Raw genomic sequence first — 22,556 nt, 5'->3', positions numbered from 1 at the left:
GATCTCGTGAGGTTGCAGAGGGAAATCTGGATGCAGGCGCCTCCTGCCGGTCGTGTGGTCCAGATAGCTGGCGCCTCCAGCAGGTTGTATGGTTCAGATAGCTGACACCTCCAGCAGGTTGATACCGCTCTGGCTCACGCACACAGGTTGTCGAGAAGAGTCCAGGGGTTAAGAACCAAAGGATATTCCGCAGCCAGTCCAGGGATCAAGAACCAAAGGATACTCCGCTGCCAGTCCAGGGATCAAGAACCAAAGGATATTCTGCAGCCAGTCCAAGGGTCAATACCAAACGAAGTCAGCAGCCAGTCCAGAAATCAGATACCAGGAAGAACAGCAGCCAGTCTGAGAATCAGGCACGGGAGGTCAACCAGAGGGATAGGAACGGAACTCAGGAACAACAAACCACAGGAGCCAAGAAGCCAAGGCAAGGTCTGAGGTGCAGACCTTGCCTTAAATAGTCCCCCGAAGATGGAGCTTACACGGAGGAGCCCAACCCATTTCCTGTAGTGGCTCCTTTAAATCCTAGCTACTGCCACGTGCATGGCCCTAGGGGAACCCAGCGGGGACGGAGCTAGACGCGCGTAGGAGGACGCCGCGGCCATGACGGTCAGGCAGCAGGCACTGCTGTAGGAAGAACCCGCCGACGCCGAGCCTTCAACGTCGGCGGGTCGGCCCAATGCGCTGGTGAGTGGCTGGCCCCGGTCGCGGCTTGCCGCGGCCGGCAACCATAACAATTTATTTGCTTATTATACCCGCTGTATATTTATTGCTCTTCAGTTGGTTTTTTTTTTTTGCCTTTATTCTCTCTTAGGGGTTTTTCCTTAATATATGTATTTGGATCCCTTATTGTGGACTAAGGAAGGAAGAATTATTCCTTTTGTTTTTGTTTGTATATTTTGATATGCATATTTTCTTTCTTCTTTTTCTTTGCTATTTCAAGATTGTTTTCTTGAATTTATTGTTAAATGCATAAATAAAAAAATGATAAAAAAAACAACAAATGACATGCATTGAGATTGTGGAATTCCAATTGACTTGGAAGATTATTTTGCTAAGACATGAACTAAACCAGTTAGGTAGCATACCTAGGCTGCGTATGTCCTTGGGGGCATCTGAAAGAAGATGGTAATCTATAGTGTTAATCGCAGAGCTCATATCCAAAAATACAACAGAAACATCCTTCCCTCTGATTTCGTTTAGCAGAACTTTCAGTACAGAGAGGCTTCAGTACTGAATCTGCATCTCTTATATTCTGCCTTTTCCATTTTTTTGTTCTCTTGTAAATAAATCTTGAAGCGCAAATGTCAGATGCCATCACCCTTTAATCTTCAACTTGCTGTGCTGTTGCTCATCCGCAATGCTTTTTTTATGGGTGATTATGAATTTATGGTGATGACTGAGCTTGAAGTTTTGCTTCCTGAAGTTGGCTGCTACGGAGAACTTCCTGAAGTGTTGGCTGCTACTGAGAACTGTTGTAAAAGAAGAAGAAAGGACCAACCCTGAAACCACCCACTGGGAGTTGAGCTGAAGACTTTTGCTCAAGCTTTTATTCCTCGTTTCTTTTGACTGTGTTACTCATGTTCTCTGACTCGGGGTTCTCACGCTGGTCACTTTCTCGGATATTTATCTCTTTTTAAAGTACTATTGCAGGCAGAAGTTGAGGTTCAGACCAGGGTGGGAGGCAGAAGATGATGGAGCCATTGCCAGGCGCCTCACTGCAGAAAGCCTGCCGGCTGTTGGTGATCTTCTGTGCCCTGCACCTTGTTGTGACCATGGTGTACTACCTGGCCGGCAGAGACCTGGACATCTTCCAGTACTTCACCGAAAATCAGCAGAGCCAGCACGACTGGAAAAACGCCAGCACTACCCCGGCGGCCGAGCCGCATGTGTGCCCGGAGACCTCCCCGCTGCTGGGTAAGAGCCTGCTGTGCCCTCCTCAAACCCCAACCCCATCCCGAGCCACATTAAAGCCACCTTTCACCACGCAGGCGGGTGCTATGCCGTGCATGGGCTTTTACTTCTGCTCCCTTCTCTTCAGAGCTTGGCTTTTTTTCTTTTTTCTTTGTTTGATTTACTCAATTTGAACAGTTGTCCTTCATTTGGAAGGACCGTCTGTCTTTTTGTTTTGTTTTTTTTTTAAAAGAAGCTTTTTGTTCTGTAGTGCAAAATTCATGCACTTTAGTGGAGCTTTGTATGCAGTAAACTTCTTTCCTGCTCTCTATATGTTCTAACCTCTCCCCCTCCCCCCTCCCATGTTTTATAGTTCTTGAAAGTGAGCTCACATTGTTTTTTGTGTTTTTTTTTTCCCCTATGTGCAGCTTTCTTGTCCTTTTTATGTTTGTTTGGGGTGGGAGCTGTAAAGTTGCTGCTTCTTGTGAACTCAATGAACATGAGAGTTGCTCGTTCAGACCCGAGTGCAGATTACACTCTCATGCTGGCAGCTTTGCAAGGCTGTGCCTGTGTGTTGGCTGGGAGCATTCTTGGGTATAGAGGAAGATGTTTAAGGAGGGGAACCAGATACTTTCCCTGAATTTAACTTCTGGCCAAAAGTATATTGTCCCTTAGGTTCTGTACCACTACCACCCCATGGTTTGTCCTGAACTTTCTAACTGAAACATGTGGAACAGGCGGGTCCTTGCCTAGCTGTTTAAACCCCTTCACAAGAAGAACAAAACACAAATAGGTACTTAAACAAATATTAAGAAAAGTCATTAAAAAGTAGCAGCTCAGTGAAGGGGAAGGGAGGGGGTTGATAGAGGTAATGAAACAGTAACAGTTTACAGGATGAGAGAGTCACTTTCCTTTTGTGTTTGTTTCAGTGTTTGATCATCTTAATTTAAAATGTTTTCCCTTGTGTACTCCTAAAGTTCCTGTATGTACCCTGATTGGAAGGTTATTAAGGAAGTGATCTTTCATAAGAACATAAGAAATTGCCCTGCTGGGTCAGACCAAGGGTCCATCAAGCCCAGCATCTTGTTTCCAACAGAGGCCAAACCAGGCCACAAGAACCTGGCAATTACCCAAACACTAAGAAGATCCCATGCTACTGATGCAATTAATAGCATTGGCTATTCCCTAAGTATAATTGATTAATAGCCGTTAATGGACTTCTGTAAGTATGGTTGTTGGAAGTAGACAGAACAATAGTCACAGCCTGAGAGATGAGAAGGCTCAGAGTATTTGTTCAACTGGAATTGTCTTCACCTAAATAATGAAGGCCTAACAAATCAATCAAGTTTGGGGGTCTTATTAACTTTTTTTAAAAAGTAGTAATGAATAAACTGCTTTTATGTTTTTCAATCTGTGCCAGTAGTTGATATTGCAGAGTGGAGAAAATATGCCTATGGATTATGTAGATATAGATATGTCAATAAATGGCTTATTTATTTCTTTGAGAAATGTTCACCTACTGAGTTATAATTGTTTTTCTCTGCAGTGTTTAGTGTTATACCTATGGAGATTTCTTATCCTTCATTTTTGGCTTCTTTTTCACACTTTTTGCATTGCATTGTGTGCACAACATTAATGAAGCATGAATGTGAACCTTTTATTCTGAATGTCTTTTCTACGTGGGTAGCTGTAGCGCCCAGTGAGAGATGGCACAACTTGCATCATGGTGTCTTGCAGGGTTTTGTGCCATTTTTCTCCTGTTTTTCTTTTTTCTCCTGTTTCTCTTGTCCCCCTTTGTGTCTCATTTCCTTGGTGGCTTCCACATTGTGTCTGCAGTGTTTACCGCACCTGGTTATTCTCCACTGCTTTGACCAAAACACATGTATAGAGAGCCTAAAGATTATCTACTAGGAGTATATGGTTCCACATAAACAGAGGGAAAACAGAGTTAATGAAGTAGAAAAGGATAGCTCTGCTGTCCTATATAAATCCAAAAACAAAACAATTTCCCCAGGAAGTTTTAAGATGTAATAAATCCCAAGAATTGTTGTATATATGGAGAATCATATTCACAATGCAAAGGGGTGTCATCAAGAGAGTTAAGCTCAGTGTTTTTCTTTAGTATGAGACTGAGCTATATTTTCCAGGAGGAAGCCACCTTTTTTGGTCCTTTGGGGTTTGAATGTTTGATGTTTCACAGTCTGGTTTGGATTGTGTTATTCTTTCATTTTAAGTGCATTGGATTACAAAAATATGTATAAAAAATAGCAAGTCTGGCTGATTTTCTGTGTGCAGTCCTATTTCACTATAATTAGTTTGCTTTGTGATTATGGTCCTATAATGATTCTTAAGATTTATTACATCTTAAAATTTCCCAGGGAAATTGTTTTATATTTGGATTTATCACATTTTCCTGGTATGCAGTATTTTGGAGGCTTTAATAGTGATTTTTCCATCCTATATAAACCAGAGCCACATTGTATTGTAGAAGTATGAGTTGACCCGACCATGTGTAAACCCCTGTACACCTAGGGTCACCTTCCCAGCCTTGGAGAGCATTTAATTACTAACCCAAGGTAGGGAATTAAGCCTTTGGGGCTGTGACGTGGGCACAGGATTGTTATAGTTCAAGGACTGTAGTAGTCAGTGGACCCTTGGGCCGGGCTGCCAGGGGTGAGAGTATGGCAGGCCGGGAGGCGGAATCAGATGCCTGGTAGAACTTCACCCGGAACCCCCCCGGGAGGAGCCCGTAGGGACCCAGGCCCTTGGGGCTTAGGCTGTGCAGGAGAAGGCCGGAGGCTGGACAGAGGGGGTCAGTCAGGTAGCCAGAAGAGAGCAGACCCCGGATCGGGTCAAGGCAGAAAAAGAGTAACAGAGTCCAGGAGCGATCCGAGGCAGGGCCAACGCTCCGAGGGCAAAGGTCAGGGCAGACCGTCAAATGGACAGAGTTCTGAAGCAAGGCAGGGTCTGGGCCGGCAGCAGGCAGACAGGCGCGGTGCTGAAGCAAACCGGGATCGAAGCAGGCAGCGAGCAAGCAGGCAGAGTACGGGGCAGACCGGGGTCGAGGCAGGCGGCAGACAGGCAGGCAGTGTACTGAAGTAGACCGGAGTCGAGGCAGGCGGCAGGCAGGCAGTGTACTGAAGCAGACCGGGGTCGAGGCAGGCGGCAGACAGGCAGGCAGTGTACTGAAGCAGACCGGGGTCGAGGCAGGCGGCAGACAGGCAGGCAGTGTACTGAAGCAAACCGGAGTCGAGGCAGGTGGCAGACAGGCAGGCAGTGTACTGAAGCAGACCGGAGTCAAGGCAGTCTGTTACGCTTGGGCTCCGGTCAGGAGGCGTGAACACCACCCAGCAGGGTGGCTCCAGGTGGAGAGAGACAGGAAGCTAGAAACAGTGTCTGGTTCCAGGCTGGGTCAAGGCAGGCAGCAATAAGCAGTGTCTAGTTCAGGCTGGGTCAGAGCAGGCGCCAAGGAGCAGAGTCTAAGTTCAGGCTGGGTCAGGGCACAGTAAGCAGGGCAAGGCAGGTCAGAAGGCCCGTAGGCCACACACACACAGAAGGCCCGTAGGCCACACACCATAAGCGGGGCAAGGCAGGTCAGAAGGCCCGTAGGCCACACACACACAGAAGGCCCGTAGGCCACACACCATAAGCGGGGCAAGGCAGGTCAGAAGGCCCGTAGGCTCCACACACACAGACAGAAGGCCCGTAGGCCACACACCATAAGCAGAGCAGGGCAGGTCAGAAGGCCCGTAGGCCAGGTGAGAACAACGAGGAAGGAGGCCCGAAGGCCACGCAAGGCAAGGAAAGGCCCGAAGGCCGCGCAAGGCTAGAGCAGGGAGCCCAGGTGAGCTCGATGCCGAAGCACCGAGGCAACTGTCAGGCAGGGTTATAAGGACACACCCAGAGCACAGAGTGGACAGATAAGATGGACTGGGCCTGTCCGGAAAGCCAGCACTAGAGGGACCCCTGGTGGTGAGGCGGTTGCACTGCAGCCAAAACTGTAACAGTACCCCCTCCTCAAGGCCTCCCCCTCCTCCTGGGTCCCATCTTAGCAGGGGGTACTCAAAGATGAGATCTGGCCCCTCCGAGGGCAACAACAGCTGGAGCCATTCAACAGGCTCAGATGGCTGAGTTAGAAAGTCTGTTAGTGGTACCGGTTTGAGCCCCTCCGGGGGTGGCAGCAGGACCGGTTTAGCAGGCTCTTCTCGGGGTAGTGCAGCAGGTTCGGGCCCTTCTCGGGATGAAACAGCAGGCTGGAACACCTCTCCGGGCGATGCAGCAGGCTTGGCCCCCCCCTGGGGTGATGCAGCAGGCTTGGCCCCCCCCTGGGGTGATGAAACAGGCTCAGATGGCAGAGCAGCAAGGTTTGAAGCAGTGCACATAGAAGACTCAAGTAGCACTGCTGTGGGCTTGATACCTCGAGCCACACTCTGAGGCTCCTTATTTTGTTTCTGGAGGAGCAGTTTAGAGAAGGCACAGGCAGTTCTAGGACATCTAGGGAATGTGCTCGTTAGTGTCTCAACAGCAGCTGTGGGCAGCAGAGCCCTGCTAGAGTTAATCAACTCTCTCCGTTTGAGAGAAACCTGTTCCTGAGGCTCTAGCACTGGTGTCACAGAAGCCTTCTTGGCCAGGTAAGTCCTGGGTTTTTCTATCCACAAACTGCCAGCAAAAATGTCTGTTTTAGTTGAGCCAGAAACAGAATACCGGTTAGGAGAGCTGATAGCTTTTTTTAATGGCACAGCTGGTCCTAGAGCAGAACACCGGGGGCAGGGTTTGCCTGGTGGTAACAAACACGGAAGACAGGAGCATTTCCACCACCCTGGTTTAGGAGCCAGACAGTTCAAACATTCCTGATAGACAGAGACATTTTTCTTGTTGCAATTATTGCATGACCAGTGTTCCTGACCAACAAGTTCACAGGCTAGACAGTTCTGATAGCTTGGATAATTCAAAGTTTGACAGGAATTGCAGGTATAAAACTTTAAAGAAGGAGGCATCTTGAATTAGTGAAAAAGTTGACTCACCGGCAGGACACAGACCATCTCTTCCCCTGGAAATTTGATGGCTTCGGCATACTGTTACGCTTGGGCTCCGGTCAGGAGGCGTGAACACCACCCAGCAGGGTGGCTCCAGGTGGAGAGAGACAGGAAGCTAGAAACAGTGTCTGGTTCCAGGCTGGGTCAAGGCAGGCAGCAATAAGCAGTGTCTAGTTCAGGCTGGGTCAGAGCAGGCGGCAAGGAGCAGAGTCTAAGTTCAGGCTGGGTCAGGGCAGGCGGCAATGAGCAGAGTCTAAGTTCAGGCTGGGTCAGGGCAGGCGGCAATGAGCAGAGTCTAAGTTCAGGCTGGGTCAGGGCACAGTAAGCAGGGCAAGGCAGGTCAGAAGGCCCGTAGGCCACACACACACAGAAGGCCCGTAGGCCACACACCATAAGCGGGGCAAGGCAGGTCAGAAGGCCCGTAGGCCACACACACACAGAAGGCCCGTAGGCCACACACCATAAGCGGGGCAAGGCAGGTCAGAAGGCCCGTAGGCTCCACACACACACAGAAGGCCCGTAGGCCACACACCATAAGCAGAGCAGGGCAGGTCAGAAGGCCCGTAGGCCAGGTGAGAACAACGAGGAAGGAGGCCCGAAGGCCGCGCAAGGCTAGAGCAGGGAGCCCAGGTGAGCTCGATGCCGAAGCACCGAGGCAACTGTCAGGCAGGGTTATAAGGACACACCCAGAGCACAGAGTGGACAGATAAGATGGACTGGGCCTGTCCGGAAAGCCAGCACTAGAGGGACCCCTGGTGGTGAGGCGGTTGCACTGCAGCCAAAACTGTAACACAGTCAAAGAAGAACGTCACTAAAGCAGGTACAGGAACGGAAGGCAACTAGTACTCAGAGAACCTCGTTGCAAGGTGTTTAGTAGGGGACTGAATGCCGGTTAAATGCGGTCCGGGGCGTGACGTCAGCAGAAGGGGCCGTCCCGAACTTCCGGGTGTTGGGCGCACATAAGGGCCTTCCTTGCGCGCGTGAGGCAAACGAGACGGGCGGAGCTTCGGGCGGCCTGGACGGCGTTCTCCACATGGCGAGGCAGTGGTCTGGCGGCCTACTGGACCGGAGGCCCGGCGCGGTCCTCCGCGGACCGAGATGAAGGTAAGCGGACCCGACCCCGAACATGGGAGAGGCGGTCGAGGCCGCAACACAGGATAACCTGCAGGGCCAGTACCAGGCTGAGAACACTCCATACAAACAAACCACTCTCCAGACTCGAGTTGTGCTCCAAAAAATAAATATGGTTGAAAGGAGAGGAGAACTACAGGGTAAGTAGGAAAGTTGGTACTTTGTCATGGCCCAAAATTAAAATTACTAAAGAGATATTCCTTAAAACTTAAAAGGGAGGTAACCCCACCACCTGATTGGACAGGAGAAAACCTGAATTTAACAAGTGGCTTTCCATGAAAATCAAAGGAAGTGGAAATAGAATCAGGGGTTGGTAATTTATTAAAATAAAACCTTTGAACTTGTACATCATAAACGCTCCGGAAAGAACCTTGCCCTATCGCCTTTAAAAAGAGACTCAAAACTTGGCTATTCGAACAAGCTTTCTATCCATAACAATAATTCCGCTCAAGCTTTCCAAATATGTGCACCTTGTACCATGACTACTTTATATTTAGCCAGGTCCTCTCTAGAACCTCACTCATTCTTTATTGTATTCTTTGTTATTTAATCCCCAGTTTACTTGATCCAAGTTTATTCTCCTATTCGATGTAATTGCATTCGGTCATGCCTGTTTAATGTTCTAATGTAAACCGAATTGATATGTAACTTTGCTACATGAATTTCGGTATATAAAAATGTTAAATAAATAAATCATGTTCTGGGAATCACTGAAGCTGTGAAGAATGTGTTCATCATCCACGGAATTCAACAGCAAAAGTTATGCTGGAAACCATAACAGTGTCCAGCATGATTACTGCTGCCGTAGTTACAATTACAAGATCATCAGTACAGTGTACAAAGAACTTTAAATTGGGATTTGACTTAAAGTAATGCATAGAGCCTAGAAGATTAATCTTCTCCCTGATCAGGGACTCTTGGACACTCAGGTAGATAATATCAAGGGAAGACTCTGACATGTACGACTGTGTTTGAGGAGTGGATCCTGGCACTCTGAAACTATCAGCCCAGGAGTTACACAAGATACATTGCTATAAATAAAGCAGTAAATCCAATCAATGCCTATGCTGATGATGATGTGAGGTATGCTGATGGTTAAAAAGATCTAGGCATCATAGTGGATAATACTTTAAAATCGTCGGCTCAGTGTGCTGCAGCAATCAAAAGAGCAAACAGAATGTTAGGAATTATTAGGAAGGGAATGGTTAATAAAACGGAAAATGACATAATGCCTCTGTATCGCTCCATGATGAGACCACACCTTGAATACTGTGTACAATTCGGGTCGCCATATCTTAAAAAAGTTCTTTTTTACTCAACGCACAATTAAACTCTGGAATTTGTTGCCAGAGGATGTGGTTAGTGCAATTAGTATAGCTGTGTTTAAAAAGGATTGGATAAGTTCTTGGAGGAGAAGTCCATTACCTGCTATTATGTTCACTTAGAGAATAGCCACTGCCCTTAGCAATGGTAACATGGAATAGACTTAGTTTTTGGGTACTTGCCAGGATCTTGTGGCCTGGATTGGCCACTTTGGAAACAGGATGCTGGGCTTGATGGACCCTTGGTCTGACCCATTATGGCATTTTCTTATGTTCTTATAGAGTTGCGATGGAGAAGGTACAGAGAAGGGCAACCAAAATGATAAAGGAGATGGAACAGCTCCCCTATGAGGAAAGGCTGAAGAGGTTAGGGCTGTTCAGCTTGGAGAAGAGACGGCTGAGGGGGATATGATAGAGGTGTTTAAAATCATGAGAGGTCTAGAATGGGTAGATGTGAATTGGTTATTTATGCTTTCAGATAATAGAAAGACTAGGGTGCATTCCATGAAGTTAGCAAGTAGCACATTTAAGACTAATTGGAGAAAATTATTTTTCATTCAATGCACAATTAAGCTCTGGAATTTGTTGCCGGAGGATAAGAACATAAGAATGTGGTTAGTGTAGTTAGTGTAGCTGGGTTCAAAAAAGGTTTGGATAGGTTCTTGGAGGTGAGGTCCATTAACTGCTATTAATCAAGTTGACTTAGGGAATAGCCACTGCTATTACTGGCATCAGTAGCATGGGATCTTCTTAGTGTTTGGGTAATTGCCAGGTTCTTGTGACCTGGTTTGGCCTCTGTTGGAAACAGGATGCTGGATTTAATGGACCCTTGGTCTGACCCAGCATGACAATTTCTTATGTTCAATAATAGTTCATTGGGTCTGTCAGTTTTACTTCCCACTTTTAGAAACTTTCACTTGGCATCTCTGTTAGAATCGCTTATTTATTTATTTATTTAGAAACTTTTATGTACCGACGAACGTTGGGAACATCTCATTGGTTCACATAGAACAAAAACATTAGCTAACCGAGCTTTACAGAGAACAAGGAACAATGCATAAAATTAATAAACGGCGAGTAATGTAACCTAAGATACAAGGGGGGAACCTTCAAAGGTGTTAAGGGGTAAAAGCTATTTACAGGTACAAGTAGTCACAGGGATAGTTATTTACAGGTAGGTTGTTTAATTATTTACAGGACGGTTGGTTAATTGCATAGCTAATTGAATAAATGAATACCGGCAGAGTAAGAAGATGGGAGGACTAGGGGGGAGGGAGGGCTATTATGAGAATGCTTGTCTAAATAGGCAGGTTTTCAGGTTCTGCTTAAATCTTTTTGGGCAAGGTTCCTGCCGCAGGGAGGAGGGGAGTTTGTTCCATAAGACTGGTCCGGCTAGGGAAATAGCCCGAGCTTTAGTGGATCCTAGTTTAGATTGCTTAGGTGAGGGGGTTCTAAGGGTAGCTTTGTGTTGATGCCTTATTGGTCTGTTTGAATTGTGAAAGGTGAGGTGCTCGGTGAACCAGTGCATGTTTTGGTTGTGGAGAGATTTGTGGATGAGGGTGAGGGTCTTATATGTTATTCTTTCAGCGACAGGTAACCAGTGTAGGTTTTTTAGAACAGGGGTGATGTGGTCGCTTTTGTGTGTGTTAGTGAGGATGCATGCAGCGGCATTTTGAAGTAATTGTAGAGGCAGTAGGGTACTTTTGGGTAAACCTAGTAGCAAGGCATTGCAGTAGTCAATTTTGGATAGAATAAATGATTGTAAGATGGTGCGAAAGTCACTGAGGTGAAGTAGGGGTTTAAATTTTTTGAGCGAGTGGAGTTTGAAATAACAGGGCTTAAGTGTGTTGTTGATGTGTTTTTTGAAAGAAATCTGGTTATCGATAGTAATGCCCAGACTGCGTACCTGTTGGTTGTAGGCCGTGGTGGAGTGGGGGTTGCAGCCAGGCTGTAGGGGAGGGAAGATACCTTGGGGATTGATGTACAATAGCTCTGTTTTGGCCGGGTTGAGTGCCAGAAAGTTGCTTGTCAGGAGTGTGCTAATAACCGATAATGTGGAGTTCCAGGTTTCAGTAGCTTTTTGGAGCGTATCTTTTACAGGAATAAGAATTTGCACATCAGCATAAATGAAGTGCGGGAGGCCAAGATTAGATAGGAGGTTGCAGAGGGGGAGGAGGTAGATATTGAACAGGGTGGAGGAAAGGGAGGAGCCTTGGGGAACACCTTGTGGCAGGGGGATGGTTTTGGAGGTGCAGTTGCCTATTTGTACATTGTATTGTCTGTCTTGCAGGTAGGATTGAAACCATTGTAGGACGGTGCCAGTAATGCCAATGGCTGAGAGGCGTTGGCACAGAATTTTATGATTGACAGTGTCAAAGGCAGCTGAGATGTCCAGGAGGATCAGGATGTATGAAATGCCTTTGTCCAGGCTTTTGAGAATGTAATTGGACAATGCAATTAGTAGGGTCTCTGTGCTATGGTGTCTTCGGAAGCCGTATTGCGAATGTGATAGAATGTTATGTTGGTCAAGGTAATCAGTCAGTTGCCGGTTGACTACCTTTTCAAGGATTTTAGCAATAAACGGCAGGTTTGAAATGGGGCGAAAGTTGGAGAGGTCAGATGGGTCTAGTGTGGGTTTTTTCAAGATAGGTTTGATAATGGCGTGTTTAAGAGTCTGGGGGATGATGCCAAGCGTGATGGAACTGTTGATGATATTTGCGATGGGATTGGCGATGATGCTAGGGATGGAGAGAAGTGTTTTAGTTGGTATGGTGTCTGATGGGTGTTTGAATGGTCTCATTTTTTTAAAGATAGATTCAGTTTCCATTGTAGAAATGGTATCAAGTGTAGGGAGCCTTGCAGTATTGCTACTCAGACAGCATTCTGATGAGACTTGTGCAGATGGGAAACGTGACATGATATTGCATGAATGTGGCAAGGTCATCACATTTACCCTGTTCGTCAGTAACATGTGTGGAGCGAGAGCTGGACTTAGTTAATGAGTTTACTAATTCGTAAAGGGCCCTGGGATTCTATTGCAGGTGGTGTATTCTATGTGTGTAGAAGTCCCTTTTTGCTTTGTCGATGGCCGATCTGTAAGCATAGAGGTGAGTTCTGAAGGTGGCTAGAAGAGCTGAAGTGGGTTTTTTTTTGCCATTTCCTCTCCAGTTTTATGAGGCTGGATTTCATGGCTTTTAACTTGATGGAGTACCAAGGCTGCTTTTTTCTACTAGCTGGGTCGATCAGGCGTGATTGTATGGGGCAAAGGTTATCAGCAATAGCATTAGTAAGGAGATTCCATGATTGAAGGGCAGTATCTGCGTCTGTTAGGTCGAGTTTCTTAAGATCTTGTATAAGGGCTGCTACTAGGTCTTCCTGCTTGCAGTTGTGTCTGAATTTAATGGTTTTTTTGTGCTGTGTTGGAGTAGAGAGACTGCTTATTGAGCAGGAGATTTCAATACGGAAGTGATCCGACCATGGGTGCATGTGGGTAAGTTGGATTGAATTAAGGAGTTGGTGAAAATAAGGTCCAGGGTGTGTCCTGCTCTGTGAGTGGGGTTGGAAATTAGTTGTTTGAAGCCTAGTGCATTTAATGCAGATAAAATGGCCTCACAGGAGGGTGTGTTAGGTATAGCAGCAACATGGATGTTGAAGTCTCCAAGGATAATAGCTGGGAGTGAATATTTATGTGTTTTGAGATGAATTCAATTAGGATGGATGGGGTTTTTTCTAGGAGACCTGGTGGTGCATAGTCCAGGCAAATTTGTAGATTAGGAGCGGTGAAAAGGCTGATTTCTAGTTTGTGTGGAGGTGTAATGGATTTGTTCGCAACTTTTAAGGCTTTTTTGGCAGCTAAAAGGAGGCCACCTCCTTTTTTTTTTTAGGTCTGGGAATAGAGAATATGTCGTATGTCTGAACACGGAGTTGGTTGATAAGGGCAGTGTCGGTTTCCTTTAGCCATGTTTCTGTGATGGCAAGTATGTCGGGTTTATCATCTGTGAGGATGTCATGGATTAGTGGAGTGTTTTTGGTGATGGATTGTGCATTAATTAGGAGGATTGTGAATGTAGTGAACTCAATTAGTTGTGTAACTGGAGTGGCCATGATGGGAAGAAGGTTTCTGTGTTTTACCAGTGGGGCTTTGAGGGGGGGAACAAGGGGAGCCCTAATATGGTTTTTAATGGTAGGGATAGGGAATGTGTTCATGATAGGTACAGGTTATCTTAAGAAAGAGGGTGCGGCTGGGATTCAGGGGGCAAGGCATAAGGGGCAAAAGGGAAATGTTAGGAGAGTGACTTTAGGTGATAGACAAGAGTGGGGTGTGGTGGAAGAAGGATGGGCCCCAGCGTATGGAGGGGGGGGGGGAAGTAGGAGGAGAGGAATCTACAGAGAGTATACGAAGTATAGAATGCAGGGTAAACGAAAAATGAGGTTATACTTATACAGTTAGAAGTGGGTTGTTCTGGAACTCGACCTTCTTTTAGGCACGGATGGTGAGTGTTGCTCTCAGTGCTGTTGAATGGTGGAGTAGGTAGAAGGAGCACTTCTCTATGATGGGACCGAGCAGGAAAAAACAGGAGCGATGCTGCCGTCAGGGCTGGTATGGGGTAGGCCCGAATTGGACGCATGAAGGGGCGCACTAAGGGGCTTACCTCTAAATTATGGCTGTGCCTCAGGAAACAGCCAGATTGCTAGGTATGGGGGTAATTTTCAAAATGAGTTACAAGTGTAAACGTAATGATGTTGCAATTTTCATAAGCCATTTACTCTAGTAAAGTGCACTTACTTGTGTAAATCCTATGGACAATTCAAACGGCAATATTGTAGCAATTTTCAAAAGCCCACTTACTTGAGAATAGTGCATTTACTCAAGTACAACCCAGCTTTACTCAGGTAAATTGCTTTTTAAAAATCAGACCCTATGAGTGTTTGTGGTGAGGAAAATGGTCTTAAAAGCAGGGGGCTGGATTTTAAATGCCCTGTGCGTGCCGGCACGCCTATTTTGCATAGGCTGCCGGCGCGCGCAGAGCCCCGGGACTTCATAAAAGGGGCGGGGAGGGGGCGTGTCCGGGGCAGTTTGGGGCGGGTCCGGGGCGTGGTACCGGCCCGGGGGCGTGGTCGAGGCCTCCGGACCAGCCCCCAGGTCGGGTGATGGCGCGCCATCGGAGCGGCCTTGGAGGGAACAGGCAATGCGCGTCGGGCTCGGCGCGCGCAGGTTGCAGAAATGTGCACCCCCTTGCGCGCGGCGACCCTGGATTTTATAAGACATGCGCGGCTACGCGCGTGTCTTATAAAATCCAGCGTACTTTTGTTCGCGCCTGATGCATGAACAAAAGTATGCGCTCGCGCAATTTTATAAAATCTGGCCTAGGATGAATTATTCTGCCTGTAAAATTACTATAATGTTTGGGCCATTAATTTGCACTTGAAAGACATACAGGAGTTCAATTTCTAAGACTAAAGGAGTTCAAATTTTATTAAAATTTGATTTACAATGGCAGCATATTTGCTACATTTCTTCCATATATTTATTTATTTATTTATTTATTTATTTATTTATTTATTTGTTTAAAGTTTTTTGTATACCGACATTCGTTAAGAAAACATCACATCGGTTTCCATGGAACAAAAAGTAACCAACGGGGCTTTACAATGAAACTAATAAGAGAACTGGGGGGGGGGGGGAACCAAGGTAATGCTGTGCAAATATATTTGTAAATCCTTTGATTAAGGCACCTTGAGTGGGTGGGAAATCCTTCCCAGATGGCAAAGAGAGCAAATTTCTCTCCTCCCCCCTCACCCCCAAGGTTTTGTGTAGACTTTGATTGAGTGTCCTCTCTTATGAAAGATGATTTCTTACTCACAGTTAGATGTATATAGAAACATAGAAATGACGGCAGAAAAGGACCTAATGGCCCATCCAGTCTGCCCAGCAAGCCCTTGTACTTATCAGTTTCCCATACTTATCAGTTACTCAGACCGCCAAGGTCAGTGCTCTTATTGGTTATTTTTTGAGTCCAATTTTTCCTTCACTCCCTGTCGTTGAAGCAGAGAGCAATGATGGAGTTGCATTAGAAGTGTAGTATCAGGCTTATAGATTAAGCCACATCAAGCAAGTTACCCCCATGCTTATTTGTTATCACAGACTGTACAGTTTAATGTCCTTGTTGGTTGCTGTCTGAATCTAATTCCCCTTTTCCCCTGCCATTGAAGCAGAGAGCAAAGATGGAGTTGCACCATCACTATGAAGGCTTACTCAGGGCCGGTGCAAGGGGATTTGGTGCCCTAGGCGAGCCTTCTCCCTTGTGCTACCCCCCCCCCCCTCCGGGTTGTGCTGCCACCCCCCGTTCTCACTCCGACTCCTACCTCATTCTCGATCACACCCGCCGACTGTGGTTTTCTGGGTCATGAGCAGGTTGGGCACTGCTCGCGGCCCGCCAAATCTCCACTCCTCTTTGCCACCGCTTGCAGCCCCATGTGGCTCGTACACAGTGGTGCACCAAGAGTCTCCAGCACCCGGGGGTCAATGCATTTGTGTGCCTCTCCAGCATCGCCCCCTTAATCCTTCTTGTACTAATGCTTAAGGTCACAGAAAATCAGTGGTGTCTCTAGACAGAAGAATTGGGGGGGGGGGAGGAGCCAAAATGACATTTCTTCATCACACCCACCTCTTTAGCATGGATCCTGCTTTAAAATTGGTTATAAAAAAAAGTGTTAATAAAAAAGTCCAAAGGGTCTTCTGCATAATTTTAAAAAGCTGGCCAGTTTCACACTATAAAATTATTTGATAGCCTCATTCAAGTAATTCTATATGGCTATGAGAGTGAAGTCTGGAATATATAGGAAGGGACAGAATGTCAATATAAATCCTGCACCTCCAGTTCTGTAACTCTGTGCATCCACTGAAATTCCCCCAAACAATGGAGCTTGGATGTTTCCCCTTACAGCTCATCATACTAAAAGATATTTTCAAATTCTGGTGTCACCTCACAGTAACAGCAGCACAAACACCTTCCACTGCCAGGCACATTGTGAACTAACACAAACCCCCGCAAAAAAGACACTAAAAATCTATACTGCAATCCCATTGTAACATAATAGTAATAACACCAAGGACTTAAATAACAATAACCCTACCTGTGAAAAACAAGGGTAAATATTACACTGGGTCCTAGAATACCAATGCACCAATCTCTGAGGAAACAAACCAAACCCGATTACTATAGATCCCTATACAGACACTATATGCTAGCAGAATCTCTCATCATGGTCACACACACAGAGCAGAGAAAGACCCTCACCAAATACAGAATACAAAATAAAAGAGCACAAATTAGGCAAAAACTGAAATGGAAACCTCAAGAAGCCAGACTCTGTGTATTAACAATGGAAAAACAGAACCACCATTCCTCATAAAACAAATAAAATCAAGAAACATAAAGCATCAGTTATAATAGTAAAACCATACTAACAAAAGAATATTTTAAAACTACTGATAAATAGAATTTCTATTAATTAAAATCATATACATTTTTTTTACAATTTCCCAAACACCAATAAAATATTTCAAAACAGCACATATATCAAATAACACCCAATAATTAAAACTAATACGGATTTTAAAAAGCCCCTGCTGTCCATATGTGGGAGCTCTTGATTTCCAGTCACCCTGATATTGTTGAGGATTAGGAGGTTATCCTCTCTCTCTCACACATACTCACATGTCCATTCTCTCTCACACATACACTGTCACATACCTCTCGCTCTCACAGACACTGACACTCTCTTAGGCTCTAAGACACTCTCTCCCCCTCCAAACACACACCCACACACAAACTCTTACTCCCCTGGATTTTCTCATACACACTCATGCTCTCACTCTCACTGGCTCCCTCACATACACACAAACACACACACCCAGGCAAGCTCCCAATCATTCTCACACAAACACACACAGCCAGGCAAGCTCCTAGTCATTCTCTCTCTCACACACACACACACCCACACACACACACTCACACTGACTCCCAGGCAGGCTCCCATTCATGTTCACACCACTCCCTCACCATCACCCAGGCATGCACATATTCAGTCTCACACACACAGACCCCCAGGCAGGCATCACTTCATTCTCTCACACACATACACCACACACAGGCAGGCACCTATTTTCATACATACAAACCCCAGGAAGATACCCATTCATTCTCATAGACAGACACTCCCTCAGGCAGGCACCCATGCATTCACACACATACACCCCCAGGCAGACTCCCATTCATACACATGCACACACTAAAGGCAGAGACCCCTCTCTTTCTTTTGCCAGCAACCTCGGGGGCCTCTCTCATTCCTCTGCTGCTACTGTCAATGCTGCTGCGTGGCTATTGGGAGGTGCTGATTGCTGCTACTGGCACTGAAGCCCATTCTGCTGCCTCCTCTGTGCAGGCCCCCTGGGTTTCCACTTCCTCCATGCTGATCTCGTACATTGTGAGATCCGCATAGAGAAAGTGCTACTTTTGCACATTACCAAAGATTACATGTGTCAATCAGTAAAAAGTAATTTATTTTTTTTACTTTGCTGTCTGATCTTAATTTTCTAATCGGTTGGTCACAGGCTTTTTTGTTCCACCTTCCCTCCTTATTTTTTTGCCAATTCCTTTTCTATTGTCTTTTTTTCTATTTATTTTCTCTCCATCTATCTTCTTCCCTCAAACACAGAGTCAGGTTCTCATTCTCGCATGCTTTCTCTCTCATACACACACACACAGGCTCTCACTCTCACATGCTCTCTCTCATACAATCATTCATACAAACAGTCTCTCTCTTGCACATGCTGTCTGACTCACACACACAGGCTCTCTCTCAATCCCACATGCTGTCTTGCTCAAGCACAGGCTCTCACTGTGTAAAACAGAAATATTATACAAGAGCAATAAAGTAACAGAGAAGACAGAATCAGAAATTAAGTCCCTTCTACCATTCTATAAGATCAAGTATGAAGCAAGAGACCTAGGCCCTATTCTTGATGCTGAATTAAATATGTAAGCCTCAATAAAAGCCATAAATAAAGATGGCTTCTATAAATTGAAAATTCTGAAAAAACTGAGACCTTTTCTACATATAGGGGATTCCAGCACAGTGTTACAGGCACTTATTTCACCGAAGTTGGACTATTGCAATGCCCTTTTGCTGGGAGTTCCAAATTCAACTTTACGCCCTCTACAATTATTGCAAAATGCAGCAGCGTGCTTAATAACTAATAAGAGGAAATATGACCATATTTCACCTGTTTTGAGAGAGCTTCATTGGCTACCAATCCAGTCAAGAATTCAATATAAATGTCTATTATTAATACATAAAACAGTATATGGCAGTAATACCGAATGGTTAAACGCATCTCTTCGTATCCATACTCCAGCCCGTAATTTAAGATCTTCAGGGAAAACATTGCTTACGATTCCTTCACCAAAAATAGCGCATTTGAGCTCAGTCAGAGAGAGGACCCTCTCCCTGGCTGGACCAAAAATTTGGAATGCACTACCTCTTGACAATTGAACAGAACCAAGCATTCAGAAGTTTAAAAAACTAATAAAGACCTGGCTATTTGAGCAGGCGTTTAATGAAATAAATGGAGCCAGTAGTTGATTACTCCATAGCCCATTAAGACATTAAATTTTATTGTTTGAGTCTACAGTTTTATTAGTAAGAGGATAAATTTTATAATATGGTGGTCAGGAAGGTTAGGGTAGATTCCTTATAGCCAAGGAAATTTGCTGAAATTCTGATGTATTAATGATAGAATTAGTTGAAGAAATAATTCACAGAAGCACGGAGAATTATGCTAGGAATTAATTTTATGTTTTGTTTTATATTATTTTAATGTATGTATATTTTTAGGTCTATTTTATTGTGATTTAACTGAGATGTATTTGATGTACTGAGATGTATTTGTCATACTGTTAACCAACTTGATATCTTTTGAGGAAGGTCAGTATAGAGGAATGGATATATATATAGAGGAATGGATATATATATATATATATATATATATTTGAAGTATATTTATTTATTTTTATATATATATATTTATTTATTTATATATTTAAGTATATTATTTGAAATATATATATTTGAGGAAGGTCGATATAGAGGAATGGATAAAAAAATAGGACATCTACTAATACTCCTCGACCTATCCGCAGCATTCGATACAGTCGATCACAAAAGGTTAATATCAAGCCTAGCAAACATCGGGTTAGCGGGTAAAATGCTGAATTGGTTCACTTCATTCCTAAAGACAGATTCTTCAAGGTCTCTATCAACAGTAAATCATCTGAAGCAATCCCCCTTGAAACAGGAGTACCACAAGGGTCTGCTCTCTCAGCCACTCTCTTCAATATTTATCTACTCCCCCTATGTCAACTCCTATCAAGTCTAGGGCTAACCTTCTATATGTATGCCGATGACATACAACTCCTCATTCCTATATCTACCACAATCGAAGACACATTGATACAAGCAGCATCCTACCTTGATTCAATCAGAAATTTGCTAAACCACCTAAAGCTTTGTCTAAACATAAGCAAGACGGAATGCATTCTAATAGAAAGAAAAAACGCAGGACCTAAAACCATACTATCACTTCGAATAGACGACATCTCCATACAACTTAAAGAAAATGTAAAAGACCTGGGAATTTGGATTGACAGTGAACTAAACTACAAAAAACATATCTCCACAAAAACTAAAGAAGGATTCCACAAACTACAAATACTTAAACACCTAAAGCCAATGCTACACCCCCAAGAATTCAGGACAGTCCTACAATCTCTGATCTTCACCAGCCTAGACTATTGCAACTCACTACTGATAGGACTACTGATACTACTAAAGCAGCCTTAAAACCTCTACAACTACTACAAAATGCCGCAGCTAGGTACTGACAGGCAAGAAGAAATCAGACCACATCACCCCCGTACTCAAGAGCCTACACTGGCTTCCAGTTGAAAAAAGAATTGAATTCAAGATCTTAACAATTCTTCATAATGCAATATACAAGGCAGATAACACAGCCCTTGACAATATCATTAAGCTTCACAGAACACAACGGACAACGAGAACAGCAAGTAATCTAAATCTTGTAATACCATCACTCCCATTAGCTAAACTTTCCACAAGAAATCGAGCCATTTCTATTGCTGGTCCAAATTTATGGAACTCACTACCACAAAAACTGAGCTCACAAAGTAACACTAAATCTTTTAAAAAAGAGCTCAAAACCTGGATATTCAGCCAAACATTCAAAGACGGTATCGGTTAAGTTCACAGATCATGTCACTGATCACTTTGAATTTATCAAATATATGTAACTCTGAGACTTACCTTTACCTCCCCTGGTTGATAATTTCACCCCTTAAATTATGACTCCTGTCACTATAAACAAGACTTTTTCGATAATTCGTGCTTTTTACAATATTACTTTCCTTTTTTACCTCGTCGACCAATCTGACAGACCCTGTTCAAAATGCTACGAGTTATTGCAACAAGTTTTATTTATCTGACTCAGCTACTGCCCAATGTTAAATGGTTAAATGTTAATCTGTTAAATGTTAATCTGTTAAATGTTAAAGTGTTAAATGTTAAATTTCTACTGTCAAATGTATTTGGTTGTTGTACATGTAAACCGGGTTGAAGGCACTTAGCCATACCTCGGTATAGAAAAACCTTTAAATAAATAAATAAATAAATAAAAATGATCAAATAAATAAATAAATACATAAATAAATGCTCTCTCTCTCTCTCATACAATCATTCATACACACAGGCTCTCACTGTCACATGCTGTCTGACTCTCACACACCCAGGCTCTCTCTCACTCCCACATGCTGTCTTGCTCAAGCACAGGCTCTCACTGTCACATGCTCTCTCTCTCATACAATCATTCATACGCACAGTCTCTCACTGGCACATGCTGTCTAACACTCAAACACAGGCTCTCTCTCACTCCCACATGCTGTCTTGCTCAAGCACAGGCTCTCACTGTCACATGTTGTCTCTCTCACACACATAGAGGCTCTCACATGCTGTCTCTGCAAACATTCAGATCCTCACTCCTACACACAATCTCTCAACTCTCTCTCACACACATACAATCTCTCAACTCATCTCATACACACACACACACACTCTACAGGCCCTCAGCCTCTCTCTTGCCTCTGGGCCTCCTCTTCACAGGTCGCCGCAGGATGGGTTCTGCAGTGGCCCTGATCTTCTCGAGCTGCCCCGCAATGTGGGATCCATGGCGGCAGCCCTGCCACCAGGCCTCCTCCTCTTCTCAGCCGCTGCGACTTGAGATTCGCGGATGACTATAAGCGCTGCTCCTCCTCTTTCCTGCCCGCACGGCTCCGGCAACGTTTTCTTCCGGGGCTGAGCGGGCAGGAAGGAGGAGAAGCACCTGCAGGTTTGGACGCGACCTTTTTCTTCGGGCCGTGGTGACATGAACTCCACCATGGCTCTGCTGATCTTCCTGCTGTGTGTGCCCGGCACACAGCACAGCGGTAGTTCACTGCTCAGTCGCCAGTGGGATGAGATCCACCTGTGGCCACATTGGCTCCCCCTGACCTCCCCTTGGTATACCACTGTCGGCGCCCCCTAATATTTGGCACTCTAGGCCCAGGCCTAGTTCACCTAGTGTTTCCACCAGCCCTGGGCTTACTGGTTAAGGCTAGTAACTGCCACACCAGCAAGCTACTCCCATGCCTCTTACTTACTGGATCTTGATGGGATCCTTGGAGGAAGGGATCCTGGATGGGACTGCAGATTTCACAAGTCCTCTGATGATTAGGAAGAGTGGCAGAAAATACGTCCTCCCAGATCTTGGAAATAAGATTTCTTCTGTCCCAAAAAGCAAATAACACTGATCTCCCTTGCAGTGGGTCACCATCTCGGATGGGCAGGACTTCCCTAACCCTGGACATCTTGAACTCAGGGTTCCCCACTTCCTGTGTCTCAGAAAGGCCCAGGGATTCAGCGCGGCTCCTACCAAGCAAACTGTTCAAAGTCCAAATTGTTCCCTGGATGCCTTCTGCACCTCTGAAGGAGAGGACAGCAGGAATGCCCCGACCCACCCTGAAGGATCTCAGATGGATTCCAATTTTTCAGGTGGGCCCAAAAT

The 22,556-nt window shown here is 45.1% G+C and overlaps 1 protein-coding gene across 1 annotated transcript in view; it reads left to right on the top strand.

Moving 5' to 3' along the window:
- Positions 1-1,440: 1,440 nt before the first annotated feature.
- Positions 1,441-22,556, top strand: part of LOC115092865 (beta-1,4-galactosyltransferase 1-like) — a 222,746-nt gene continuing 201,630 nt past the window's right edge. Inside the window, exon 1 of the mRNA XM_029604243.1 lies at positions 1,441-1,914. Within this exon, the coding sequence (XP_029460103.1) occupies positions 1,689-1,914 (226 nt within the window). The 5' untranslated portion in view covers positions 1,441-1,688. The remainder of the gene's footprint in view (positions 1,915-22,556) is intronic.

The sequence above is a fragment of the Rhinatrema bivittatum genome, chromosome 1 (genome assembly GCF_901001135.1).
Source record: "Rhinatrema bivittatum chromosome 1, aRhiBiv1.1, whole genome shotgun sequence".
Lineage (NCBI taxonomy): Eukaryota > Metazoa > Chordata > Amphibia > Gymnophiona > Rhinatrematidae > Rhinatrema > Rhinatrema bivittatum.
The sequence above is the reverse complement of the archived record's forward strand: the minus strand, read 5'-3'. Positions and strand labels throughout refer to the sequence as shown.